The 14,932-nt window shown below is 33.9% G+C and overlaps 1 protein-coding gene across 3 annotated transcripts in view; it reads right to left on the reverse strand.

The window, feature by feature from the left end:
* LOC129227053 (Golgi reassembly-stacking protein 2-like) overlaps nucleotides 1-14,540 on the reverse strand; it is a 42,450-nt gene extending 27,910 nt beyond the window's left edge. For 2 of the 3 annotated variants that reach the window (XM_054861695.1, XM_054861696.1), the window contains exons 1-4: nucleotides 14,348-14,532; nucleotides 13,366-13,446; nucleotides 11,058-11,261; nucleotides 10,016-10,102 (exon numbers count right to left, since the gene is read on the reverse strand). In XM_054861695.1, the coding sequence (XP_054717670.1) occupies nucleotides 10,016-10,102; nucleotides 11,058-11,261; nucleotides 13,366-13,446; nucleotides 14,348-14,410 (435 nt within the window). In that variant the 5' untranslated portion in view covers nucleotides 14,411-14,532. Of the gene's footprint in view, nucleotides 1-10,015; nucleotides 10,103-11,057; nucleotides 11,262-13,365; nucleotides 13,447-14,347 lie in introns of all 3 variants that reach the window. The other variant, XM_054861697.1, reaches the window with a different exon arrangement.
* Between the last annotated feature and the right edge of the window lie 392 nt (nucleotides 14,541-14,932).

Below are 14,932 nucleotides of genomic sequence, written 5' to 3' on the forward strand. Positions count from 1 at the left end.
GTAAGGAAGAATATTTTTGAATGACCTTCATTATTATCGCTAGTATTTTGAGTAAAAGTGAAATTATCATTTGTTTTCCACTTAAACATACACCTATTCGGACTTTGAGGAAAATTGCACAAGATGGCCGCCAAGTATAAACAAGAATGAAACGATGTATGAAGATGGGGAGGCCATGTTTTATCCCCATATAAAAGTTTTTATTTCAATAGTAAAAGTTATTTCTCACAATTTTTTGAGAAACATTGAAATTTTAATGAGGAATTTTTCAGAAATTTAAAAAAAAGTAAAAATTGAACTTTAAATTTTTTTTGAAAAAAAATTTTTTTTTGCTGGACTTGTCTGTCATTTCCCAAATTGAAATATGGCACTAATTCAGCCTGCAATTGAAAAGCCGAGTGCAAATAACTACGCAAGTTGGGCAAGAGACATTAAATTCGTACTTATCGAAAGAGGAGTATTTACGACTATTAATACTGACACTCCTGAAATAAATAAAGAGACAAATATTACGGCTAAAGAAGTTGATGATTTTATATCTAAATCGCAGACTGCACTTGCTCTCATCTATTTGAGCATTACTCCATCATACAGACAAATCATTGAGTCATGTGATACAGCGAAGGAAGCCTGGATTCTACTGAAGACACATTACGAACCAGATAATCGGTCCAGACATATGCAGCTCTTCTCTGAACTATTAGTTTGCCGTCTACAACCTGAAGAGAAAATTGACTTATTTTCGTCAAGAATATGTCACATCGCCGAACAGCTGAAATCCATTAAGCAACCAGTTCCTGAAATTTACTTGACCTTTAACTACTAAGACATCTGCCTGATGCATTCAAGCCAATCGTCCAAGCTATTCTCAGATGGGATGACACTAAGTTTAACTACAGAGATGTGCTCCTTGAGCTGATTTCTGAGGAATCCCGCCTACTCCTTAGAGAACAGGACAGGACCGCCAATTTTCTTCCAGAGGTCCAGTACACCAAGAGGAGGATGAGATGCTACAGATGTGGACGATGGGGACACAGTAAACAGCAGTGCCGTGTTCTGACAAAAGTCAGGAGTGACGACTCATCTTCAACGGAAGCTGACCGTACTACAGGTACAGACAAGAATCTAAACAAGAAGAGTAGAAATAAGAGTTTCAAAACCAAGAAAAGGTCCAAGAAATCTTCCAAAGGGCATTTCGACTCCAGAAGTTCTTCCGATGAACATTCCGACTCCAGAGATTTTTCCAGTAAAACAGGTACTCTTTCACTTTTTACACAGGCTAGCTATACAAGCAGCAAACAAACGCAGAATGCATTTGTGTTTGATTCGGCTTCTTCTCATCATTTTGTAAAAGATAAATCTTTTTTTGTGGACTTTACTCCAATAAAAGAAGAAATGTCAGTAGCTGTAAAGGGTAATACTTTTCCAATTGAAGGTAAAGGAACTGTAAAATTGAAAATAGGTCATCAAATTTTTAAATTTACAAATGTCATGTATTGTCCAAAATTGCGTAGAAACCTGATTTCTGGTCCTCAACTTGATGCTAAAGGAGCAGAATTTGCAGGTGGTAAGGGTAAGGTAAAAGTAACTCGGCAAGGTCAGTATCTTTTTTCAGCCACACTAGATAATGGTGTTTATTATGTTTATCCAAAGGTTCTTAAGAATATCCCTAAAAAGGTTCAGTTCGAAGCCTCTGTTGTTGAAAATAATGAAATGCATAAATGGCATAAACGTTTTTCTCATATTAGTCCTGAATTGATTGTAAATACATGTAATCACGAATGTGTCAAAGGTCTTCCTAAACTTAAAAGTAAGAATTTTTTTTGTGAAACATGTCAAATTAACAAGCAAAGGAGAGTATCCTTTAAATATTTAGGGGAGGTTACAACTAAAAAACCACTGTCTCTTCTTGTAATGGACATTTGGGGACCTGCCAAAACTGTAGGTAAAAAGGGGGAAAGATATTTTTTGAGCATAATTGATGATTTCTCACGTAAAACAGCAGTTTACCCCATACGTAGTAAAAGTGATGCACTTAGAATTTTCAAACAACATATAGCTAGAGCTGAGAGGTTTCTAAATAAAAAAGTAAAGAAAATTAGAACTGATAATGGTCGCGAGTTTGACAATGAACAGTTTACACAATTTTGTAGGGAAAAGGGTATCAAACATGAATTTACAAACACATATAGTCCAGAAATGAACGGAATTTCTGAACGCTTTAATCAAACTATTATAAATGGTGTTCGTACAATTTTAGACGAAAGTGGGTTAGATAGAAGTTTTTGGCCCGAAGCGGCATTGTATTTTTCTTATACATGGAACAGATTATGTCACAAAAACCAAACTAAAACTCCTTTTGAATTGTATGGAGGAAGACAACCCTCAGTAAAGCATTTAAAACCCTGGGGGGTACCTGTGTTTATGGGAATTTTAAAACAACACCGGGGTAAATTTGATGCAAAAGCAAAGAAAGGTGTGTTTGTCGGCTATGCATTCAGAACCAAAGGTTATCGCATATGGCTTCCTAAAGAAGACAAAATTGTTGAGACTGTTAATGTATCTTTTAAGGAATCTTTACCTGACAGACAGAGTAATAGTGGAGCAGTGCTGGGTTCCAAATGTAATAATGAATCTGATAGTTATGATTCTAATAATAAGTCAGAGGTTGAGTCAAATGACAGGTATTATATTACTTCTCCTCTTAGGTACAGTAAATCACCTTCGGATGAAGTATTAAAATCCAAAACAAGTGAAAGTACAACCCCTTGTACAAGTTTAAGGAGGGTTACCTGGGAACGAGAAGCAAAACCTCGACCAGATGGAACACGTACTGATATATATTACTATGAACATGGGGAAAGGGAAAGATTAAGATCACACAAGGATGTTGAGTCATATTGCAAACGAAACAATATTTTATATGAAAAAGAACTGTTTGATTTCAAAGGTAGTAATACAAGCCAAGGTATTGTCTCAAATATTCAATCTGAACATTGTCACTCAGACATTTCAGACATTGATGGTGATTCAATCTTATCTAGTTCAGATTCTCCTTCTGCTAACAGTTCAGCATGACTAGGGGAGGTCACAGTTCCCAGAACTTATAAGCAAGCAATAAAATCTTTCCAAAAAGACCGGTGGTATCAAGCAATGAAAGATGAGTTAGAAATTTTTGACAAGAGACAGGTCTGGGAATTGGTAAAATTACCGGAGAAAGTCATTCCATTAGGATGCAGATGGGTTTACTCTATTAAGAGAAATGACCAAGGGGAGATTGCTCGATATAAGGCAAGATTATGTGCACAGGGCTTTAAACAAGTACAAGGCGAGTCTTTTGATCTCTCTTTTAGCCCTGTTGTCAATATAAGTATCATTCGCTTCTTCTTCTCTCTACTTGTGTCATGTAAAGGTTGGACTCATTTGCAATGTGATGTGAAGTCGGCTTATCTGTATGCCTCTTTATCTGAAGAAATTTATCTTGTTCAACCACCGGGATTTTGTGTAAAGGGAAAGGAGGATTATGTTTACAGATTAAAAAAGGCATTGTATGGTCTCCATCAATCTGGAAGAGTCTGGTATTTTGAAATCAACAAAATTTTAACAGAATTAGGTTTTGAAAAGTATAATTGGTGTAATTGTGTATATATATTCAAAAGTGATGTCATATTACTACTTTATGTAGATGATATTGTCTTATTTGGTAGATCTGAGAAACATATTAACAAGGTTCTAAATTTGTTGAAAAAACATTTTGATTTAAAAATACTTGGTCAAACTAAAAAGTTATTGGGAGTTGAATTCGAGGAAAATGATAATTCTATCTTAATTCATCAATTAAGTTACATAAATGAAATATATGATAAGTATAAAGAGTATAATCCTCCTATCTCTTCTCTCCCTATAGCCAAGGGTTCTGTTTTTTCCAAATCTCAATCTCCTCAATCACAAGATGAAATTAATGAAATGCAAAATTACCCTTATAGAAATCTTTTAGGCTGTTTATCTTTTCTGGCAAGCCGTACAAGACCAGATATTTCATACGCTGTAAATGTTTTCAGCCATTTCCAGAACAATCCTGGAATGGTTCATTGGTCAGGTCTGTTAAAATTATTAGGTTATGTTTATTTAACTAAGAATCTGAAATTAAATTTGACTTGTACAAACATTCATATAATTACATACAGTGATGCTGATTTTGCATCTAATCGTGATGATCGTACATCAATGGGAGGACAACTTATACTATTGGGTAAAGCCCCTATAATGTGGTGTACTTCTAAGCAAAAAAGTATTTGCTTGTCTACAATGGAATCAGAGTTTGTCTCTATGACTGATGCTGTTAAAGAACTAATATGGTTTGATCGCATATTAAATGAATGCATAGATAGAAAAGTTATCAGTGACCGTAAAGTTCAATCTTGCCTGTATGTAGACAATTTAGCCACTATTGATTTTGTTAAATCTCCCATAGAGAACCATCGTACAAAGCATATAGATGTCAAACTTTTCTTTGTTCGTGATTTGTTCTTTAAAGATATTTTCAGCATAAAATATGTAAAAAGTAAAAATAACCTTGCTGATGCTTTTACCAAACCTCTTACCAAAGGTGACCTGAACAAATTTTTGAGTGATATTTTTGAAATGACATGAAGTACAATGTTTTTTTTTTTTTGATATTTAAGTGTTTATTACATATGAATCTCACTTTGATACATTAATACCTGATTTTGTATTAAATTGATTATCCATAATCTTTTTTCATCCAGTTTGATACTTAGTAAACCAATTTAATTTCCCGCCTGATTGTTTCAACTGTGCTTGGTTTGGCCTACTCCTTCTGGCTTGAGCAGCCTCGGGAAACGTTTCGTAGGGGTGTTTTATTGTAAATGCCAGAAAGTCATTGGGTGTGGATTATCCAAGTATCAGGGTTACATGAGGGCCTTGCGCGGGCATGTTATTTTTAATTTTGTAAGATCCTATTTTGATAATTGGCAATGTCACTAGGTCCCGGTTTAACAGTATTATTGCTGGCTCTGAATTTTTTTTTAATTGTCATAGTATCAATATGTTTATACAAATACATTAGTGTTTTTTACAATCAAATATGTATTAAAATAATTTTTGAAGTATTAATGAAAGTCATGTTTTTCATGTATATGTGTTTGAACGCAGGATATCATGAATTCTCTTATCATGGAAAAGTAGCTAAACATAGTGCAATATTTAAGTATTGAAAAAAAAAGGTCTTGGTCATGATTGTCCTTTATGAAACATAATAGTCTTTCTATTTACAGAGCTTATATAAGTTATTTTAGGACTTGTCTATATGAACTTTTTTCAGAAAAATGCTATTTTTGCAGAAAGAAGACGTTTGTAAAATGTTTCAGATATTTCATATGTTCATCTTGATGTTACTTGGATTTTTTTCCATGGTAGTATTTGGAGTTTAGTGTTATACAAGTTGTTGGTAACTTATTTTTATATGGTTAGCAGGATTAACCAGTTATAATTATTTATAGTTAAAAAAAAATATATATATATAATTTTTAGTATTGTTATATTTATATGTTATCATAATTGTTATATATTATGTTAAGTTTTTATCTTTCATATATCTGTATTAAATGTAATCAGGGTTGGATTGTTCGAAACAGTTGTATAAGCTTATGAATAGTATGAATAGTTTTTTTAAAGTGTCAAGAGGGGAGGCCATGTTGTATAATATCTTCAGACATAATTGGTCTTGCCATTTAAACAACCCTCTATTGTCATCATAAATATATACGTATCAATTTTCTCATTGTTTGTCTCACTGTCCGGTAGATGGCGCCATGAGTAGACATCAACTGTGTTTTTTTTTCTGTGGGATATAAGAAGTGAGATCACAGAGGGTTTGTGTGGTATTTGGTGTGTGGCTATCTTGTAACATGGTGCTTTCTTTTCCTCATGTCCGAATGGGTGTATTATATAGAATATTCACCTTACAGGTATGAAGTTAAATGTTCATCCATCCTGTTTTGCAACGTACATTGTAATTTCTTTAACTTACCAACTATTTTAGACTTTTAAATAAAAGCTTTTTATAGCAGAAGTATCTTTCCTTGTAATGTGTAATATTCACTCTGCTTAGTGTTAGACAGTATTAGAATATGTCGGATATCTTCGCTAATGGCGTTTGATATTCTGTACATAACAGAATATCAAACTGGATAGAAATTTGTGCATAATCACCGGTACTTCGAGTGAAAGTGCGTTGCAAAATGAAGTGAATTTCCTTCGTGAGGAAATATCTGCTCTTCGACATCAAATTGAACGCCAGTCTCGTAGTCATTTTCGAAATTATTCCCGGGGGCGAAATTCTAAATCATCATATCGACGTAAAAGTAATTCTGCTACTAAGGGGGAATTTTGCTACTACCATGAAAAATTTGGTAATCAAGCTCGTAAATGTAGGGAGCCATGCTCATTTTCTGTAAAAAATTCGGAAAACTAGATCTGGCTATCGAAATATGTTTCCGCGACTTCAACTCCGATAGCCAAAAAGTCTTGTCGTCTTTATGTTTTCGATAAAAAATCAAATTTAAAATTCCTTGTTGACTCAGGGTCTGATGTATCGTGCGTCCCCATTTCCCAATGAGCAAAAAATATGCGACCCGACCAGATAGAATTAATTGCGGCTAATAACACGAAAATACGTACATACGGAACCAAATTGTTAAATGTGGATTTGTGGAATTTGACGATATTTTGATTTTTAGTAAAAGCGAGGATGAACACATGATGCATGTACGAGCCATACTTCAAAAACTGAGCGAATATAGTTTATCTATTAATGTTCTTAAATGTGTTTGCGGCATATCGGAAATTTCCTTTTTAGATCATTTAATTTCAAAAAAGGGAACTCGGCCCCTTCCTGATAAAGTATTACCAATATTAGAATATCCACAACCTGAGACAATTAAAGAATTACAGCGTTTTCTAGGGTTTTTGAATTTTTTTCGCAGATTTTTACCGAAATTAGCGAAACATCAGATAAATCTAAATGCTTATTTGAGAGGAGCCAAAAAGTATGATCGAACTAAAATAGAATGGTCGCGTGAGGCTGAAGAGGAATTTCAGACTTGTAAGAAATTAATCACAAATGCAGTACTTTTGGACCATCCTAGGGCGGATGCTGAACTCATTTTGCACATAGATGCTTCAGATTTCGCTATAGGAGGAGCTTTATTGCAGATTGTCGAAAATGAAATATAACCAATCGCTTTTTTCTCGCGTAAACTTTCCTCAACAGAGCAAAATAGTGCATATGATAATTACTTGCAGCATACGCATCTGTAAAACATTTTCGTTACATGTTAGAAGCTAGAATTTTTACTCTTTTTACAGATCATAAACCCTTAACTTTCGCATTTAAGCAACGTTGAGATAAAAGTTCACCCAGACAAATTAGACAATTAGATTTTATTTCGCAATTTACAACTAATATTCAATATGTGAAAGGCTCTAAAAATATCACAGCTGACACGCTCTCTCGGATCACTGCTATAACAATGCCAAGTCCTATCGACTATGAGGAAATTTCTAAGGCACAGTCTGACGATTTGGAACTAATAAAATTAATTCAAAATCCTCAGAAATTGAAAATAAAGAAAATTGTGCTACCGTGATATGACAAGCCGGTATATTGTGACCTATCTACGGGCACGACACGTCCGTATATTCCAGTCTCATTTCGGAAACGCATTTTTTCTTCTTGCACAATGTATCACATCCTGGAATTCAGGGCACAACAAAGTTAATTAGATCTCGATTCATCTGGCCTTACATGAACAAAGATTGTGTAACTTGGTCAAGAGAATGTATTCCCTGTCAAAAAGCTAAAATTTTCAGGCATACTAAAACTCCCTTAGGTGTTTTTACTAAACGGACTCGGAGATTTGACCATGTTCACCTTGACCTAATAGGACCTCTCCCTCCATCGCAAGGCAACTGCTACTGCATCACAATGATCGACAGGTTTACACGTTGGCCTGGTGTCGCCATCAAGGATATTACAGCTCAAACCATTGCAGAGACTTTTTATAATCACTGGATTACGCAATTTGGTTGTCCATCATTGATAACTACAGACCAGGGACGACAGTTTGAAAGTCTTCTTTTCAAGGCACTCTCCCATTTCCTTGGAATTAAAAGAATTTGCTCTTCGCCATACCACGCGCAAGCTAACGGTTTGATTGAAAAATTTCACCGACCCTTAAAAGCTGCCCTCAAAGCACACGGCAATGAACATTGGTCTTCAGTGTTGCCTACAATCTTGCTGGGTTTTCGAACTGTTTTCAAAGAAGACATCAAAGCAACTACTGCTGATTTGGTCTACGGCACTAGTCTCCGGCTACCAGGAGAGTTTTTTGTTCCGACATTAACAGAATCTTCCCCTCAACAATTTCTTGAGGAGATGAGAGCACATTTTAGTGCAGTTAGACCGGTACCGACTTCTAATCATGCAGTTAAAGCTACGTTTATCCACTCTCATCTAAAAGACTGTTCCTGCGACATAATGGTGTGAGAAAACCTTTGCGGTGTCTTTATGACGGGTCTTACAAAGTGCTAAAAAGATTTAGTAAGACATTTGTCATCAATATTAAGGGACATAAATCAACAGTTTCACTTGACAGGTTAAAACCAGCTTTCCTTCCAGCAGTTGAAACTAAAGACTGTGTACCTGCGAACATTATTCCAGAGCAAAAAGTAACGACTCGCTCAGGGCGAACTGTTCATTTTCCTGATCATGATACAGCTAAAAGATGAAACTGCGGGGGGAGTATGCGGCTGCAGTAGCCAAACTGGGATGTTGGCGCTCGTCAAATTGGCTTGTACCTTCGGGTAGTGCAATAGGGTATAAATTCAAGTTCACAAGAACCGGCTCTCTCTTCTTTCTGTTTTGGAATTCCAGAGTGTGTGTGCCGCGGATTTGCACACACTCATAGCAATATCATGTCTTTACCTTTTTTCAATTAAAGTTTTTCAATGTTGAATAAAATGTTTTGAGTTCTAAATATCAGCGTGTTTTTTGTGACACGGAATAACAACAAATGCCGCAAGTGGTGACCCGGAATGAACAAGTGCAACAAGAGGTATGGTGAATGATTCATTTCTCTGAGTTCAGTTGTACAAAATATTCTAATTTTCTAAAAGATTTCTAAATTCATTGTATTTGTGCCTTCTATTTTTTTTTTTTTCAATTGACTAATTCGTAATTTTCAAACCTTTTCGCTAAATTTTTAAATATGTCACAGGAAAATCCTAATAATACGGGAAGCGGTAGTGAAACGCAAATTGGCCGAATTGGCATGAAATTACCCCCGCTATGGCGTAACAACATTAAGTTGTGGTTTGTACAGGCGGAAAGTAATTTTCAGCTATCTGGAATTACTGCAGATGTTACTAAATATAATACTGTTGAAGCCGCGATAGACCCGGAGACCCTGTTAGCTGTTTCAGATATTTTGCTTAACCCACCTGAGAAAGACAAATATGTCGTTTTAAAAGAAAGAATGATTCAGGAGTTATCGGATTCCGAGAACAAACAGATTCGAAAATTGTTATCCAAACTTCAACTATTCTTCCGCAATTTTTTCAAATTACTTAAAAAATGGTTAAAACCTACGTTTTTAAGCATGTTCTTTCAGAAAAAAAAAATATGTTTAAAATTTCGGAAACGACCCCATTACCGAAGGATCCCCTTTCATCCATTTATTTTGAGATTAACAGACAAAAAGCAAAAATGGAATAAATTATTGCTGTTTGTTATTGCATGTACATATAAAAATTGTATGTTTTCCTTGATAAGCAGTACACATGGGTAAGAGTAAAAATAAAAATGTTGGAAATAGTTAAATTCATACAAGTTTTCTCAAATATTCATTTATGCACATGGTCGAAGTTCGACCATTGGGCAAACACTAGTGAGTTATAATTTTACCAAATTTTCTCTTGAAAAAAAAAGTCTTACTTCATGAAGAACAGAATCAGCACCAATTATGTAATCATCAAACGGATAAAAACCTGCAAGATCTGCTGGGGAATGTGGTTGAATTTCCTGCAATAAATTTAAAAATATTTCAAGCACATCATGAAGTTTTGCTAAAGAAGAATGACACTCAGAAATAACATGCTTTAATTATAAACATACAACAGAAAGGAAAGATTTTTACACTCTATTGAGGAAAGCTTTTTCGAAACACTGTAAATCATGAAATACACCGCCAGCTCAGTCAATTCCAGCCGAGGACTGCAGTTTCGTGCTTATTAGCACTCATAAGCTCGGCATAGGAGTGACTGAGCTGGAGGTGGAAAACTGAGCTGGCGGTGTATTTCATGTATTTCTGCCTTAGTCCTGGCTATAGGGCAGTAACTTACTGAATACACTTTAAATTGTTTGAACCCAAATGAAAAACCATCAAATATACTTTGTGCCATACATGATTGAAATGAAAAAAAAAAATAATAATAAATAAATAAAGCACAAATTGTCAATAAAGTACAGCATATAGCTATTTAAAGCTACAACCTCTTCAATAGTGCAAAAGTGCTTAACACAGATCAAATAAACATAAGAAAACTTGTGTTCTCACAACTTTTTTGTACAGATGAAGAGACTCCATAACACCTATCATGAACTCACCATAACATAACTATCTTTCATAGAGATAGTTTATACAAAACTATTCTAATTTAGACCTTCTGATTTCTATTATAAATTCTAAATTATTTTTTAGAATCATATGTATCCATATAGATTCCACAACAAATTAGAAAAAAATGCTTCTACATTTTATCCTTAAAACGACTCAGACAGAATCAAAATATAAGAGTATTCTATTAATAATAACCTTGATCAGGTGACAGAAGATGAAGCCCTTTAAATTAAAAACTATTCCGACAGAAAGCGGTATCAAAATAGAAATTAATCTCTCAGTTTAAGAATAAATATATTGATGATTGAAAATTTTACATCTTCGAATTTCAAAGAATGAGTATGCACAGTAACTCACCAAAACATGCCAAACATTTTCATTGACACCTTCAAACGAGCAAAATCTAATACTGACACCAAGTAAGCCTTGACCACCCCACGTGTTCGATGGAGTAATTTCAACTTCTCTCACTGTTTGGCTTTTCGTGCTATACACTGTCATCCGCAGTGGCCTCTCAATATTTGCTTTTAAGATCTCTTTCAAAGTATCATTGTCTTGATTCTGGAAGAAAAAGTGCCATAAGTGAATTTATTAATACAGTGTTAGACCAAAGTGATCTTCACAAGGGCTGATATTCAAATTTACATTAAATTTCAACATAACATTCTCAGGGTTGCCAACCTTGGAAAAACAATTTGAAGAACATCTGTGCCAATTTTGAGAAACAGTTTAAAATTTTGCAGAGCAGTTCGAAATTTTGTATTAAAAATCAATAAAAATAACTAAAACCACACATCCAAAATTGCTTTAGAGCTTCAAAAATCATTTTAAGCACACATATAGAAATAATTATTTTTAAATTAATAATACAGCTTTAAATGCTATTTCAATCTTTGAGTATAAGAATCTTTAATTTTCCCATATTTACATGTTTGTTATGATAAAATAGCAAAATTTAAGCTTGAAAGCGTTTGACTAGGAAATGTGGAGCAAAAGAATTTCTTTACAGAGTCGCAGGGTTTTTGCCATTTTTGCAGAGCAATTCCGCAAAATGCAGAGCAGTTGGCAACCCTGCATGATGAATAATTTCAACAAAAAAAAAGTTTTTTGTATTCAATCATGAAAAGTTTTACTGATAAGCTAAGAAATTTTGTTCATTTTCGTCCAAGCTTACATTTTAATGTATGTATTATGAGTCAAATTTTTTAACATTATTAAATACCAAACCAAACTTTGCTATCAAAATCTTTGGTTTAGTCATGAATTCCTATCAACTGTGGTCATATTAAGAGAATTCAACAGAGTACCATGTATTTTTCTCTTTTCCCCCAAAATGGATTCTCATATCTTTTAAGAACTCCTCAAGAACTTTTAATGGTTAAAAACTAACGTCTATTTATTTTAAGTAATGTTAGAGCTTGATTTTATATAAATTTCGGCACATAAATATTTATTGATCAATAGTCTAGCCCAGAAGAAATTTGAATTGATTAATGGACTCTTTACAAAATTCCAATCTTAATCAAAATTCATACCTTCACTCTTCACAAAACTTCAAATAATCAAATCAGACATTTTGCAAAATTATTAAAGCTGAATAATACACAAATCACATCCTGTCACAAGTAGAATCAACGTCATCCTCAATGTATTGAGAATGCACAATTTGTTCATATGGCCAATCAATTTAAAAAAAAAAAAAAACTAATGAATTATTAAACATTGAAATTTGACAAAATTCTTTGATTTTTTCACAAAAGCTTTTTGAACACAAAAACAGAAACAGGAAAAACTCCTGAATTGACACTTGTTAATTGTACCTATTTTATTCTTGATCAACAACATTAACTTTAAATAAGGAAGGCTAACACATATACTACGGAACAGTTTTAATCCGCAACAACTTATTCAGAATAGGTCTGACATAAACATCATGGATAACTGGTTTTGCAACTGTAATAAATCTTTCATTCATTTTAAAACTGATAAGAGAAGCTAAGGTAATGGGTATAATCATACAAAATTAGAATAAATAAATTTTATTTAATTCACATTAGCAGAAAAGAATATCATTTAGACAAGGGTGCAAAACATGTCCGAATACTCAAACTAAGTTCGGATGAAATGTTTGCACTTTCGTGGGAACTTTTTGCAAAAAAAAAAAGTTTACATTTTCAAATTAAATATTTTGGGAATATTTCACTAAGTTTTTAAGAAATTAAGATCTCATAAAATTGAATTTTGTCTCATTTTTTAACCAATTAAGCATCATAATTTTTAGATTGTCTTTTTATAAGAAATTTGACAACTGTGACATTGATTAGGCATAGCAAACATATTTATGCTGAATAAAATATGAGATTGCTAAATTTCTGACACAATAATGCTTTAAATATGACACAAATACAGTTTGGGGAAATTTCAGGAAAATATTTAATGTTTTGGGCATTTTTTAAACTGGGAGCATTAACTGCACCACTGCATCTTGCTACTTTCATAGCTTTTACAGATGAAACTGATAACAAGTTTTAATACAAACTTTCAAACATTTCCACCATTCATACATACATAAACATATATGTTTCATTCTCGAGTTTGAGATGAAAATGATTTGTGACAGGTTTCCCTCCAGGAAAGTACTATAAGAACATTAAAATCATCTTACTAGACGTGTATTTCCAACTGCAACAATGAAATCGAAAAAAGCTTCCAATCCAGCTTTAGAGCCTGGAGAGTTTTCTTGAACCTAATAAAACAGGAATCAAGCATTTAATAACACTTAATAAATTAACAGATACAGTCAAATGAAACAAATTTCTTATCTTTGTATGTAACTACCATTGGCAATATATGTTAAAAACAAAAGTTCTGAGAGGGGTTTTGACCCTAAAACCTCCCACCAGGCTGCGCCACTGCAAATCAGTTACATTCAAAGCAATGAATGCTCCCTCGCTATGCTTCGAAGGTACAGAGTTAATTTTCTTCCCTTAAATATCTTCAGTGATCCTGAATCAAATCAAGGTACCCAGTGATTTTTCTGTGCAGAATTGCTATTTTGTTCGCCTTTTTTCTTGCATAAATCCTAACGTGATTGCGTGGGGAGGAGGATCACGTTTGTGCACTGATCTTCAGTTCATTTTGCTGTTTCTTTGTGCCTAAAATGTTGATTGAGAATTATATAACTGAATATAAATCCAACTGTAAGCAACTGAAAAGATTCTTTGCATAAATCGCTAGCTACCACTAGATGCAACGAAAAAGGCCAATAAAATCTGTAAACATTAGGAAATTAATACTGCAAAAACATTCGACGCCTATCATAAAGTTCCATTTCGGGGAAGAAAATTAAAATGATGACAATCATAGATGTAACGGATAAATTGCAGGCTAAAAGTAAGACGAAAAGCCATGCTTTGAAACATTAGGCTGGGCAGTTTTGCGGTTTCACCGGTAACTAAGATGCAAGGTTCTAAATTTTGAGCAGTTACTTTTCATACGAAATGTGCTTTACACAGCTGAAACCATAAGTGGGAATGGATCTGATGAACAATCGTAAAAAATTGCTAGATATATTATAAAAATGCGCAACTATTGTCACAAATTATCAAAATGTTTACTTTTACATCATACGGGTGTCAGATACTCACACGTAATACGTGATAACCCTCCGTTCCACCTCCCGGGACTAACGTACTTTCACTGCTGCCCATTATGGGCCAAATATAACACTTTTAATCACTGTAAACAGAATGAATTTCCGATTTTTAAGTGTTTTTAATTTAAAAAACCATACATAAATATTACGTGGCAAGCATCGCAGAAGTCAAATGTCTTGTTGCCACAAAAAATACTAAACATGACAAAAACAGAAACAGGAAGTCCATCTATGATAAGAAAGGACGTTGCTACTACTCCTCGAAAATAAGCAGCTTTGATTGGCTAACGTAGTCTACTCCAGTAGGGACTACTTATTGGCGAAATAATCGCTCATTTTGGCGAAAAACTTCTAATTCTACAGGAAATAAATTACATGACAAATTATACAGTTGAGTAATATTGTCGGTTGCCATTTTTTTCTTGCGTGCAGAGAAATACGCTCGGAATCAATGTTACAAAAGCTTTGAGGCTTTGTCGTGAGCGAAAGCAATTTAAATGTTTCTTTTTTGATTATTCTTTAAGAAATGCAGATGTGTATGAGAATTTTGTGGGATCCTTATTGCGATGAGGACTTC

This window comes from Uloborus diversus, chromosome 7 (assembly GCF_026930045.1).
Source record: "Uloborus diversus isolate 005 chromosome 7, Udiv.v.3.1, whole genome shotgun sequence".
NCBI lineage: Eukaryota > Metazoa > Arthropoda > Arachnida > Araneae > Uloboridae > Uloborus > Uloborus diversus.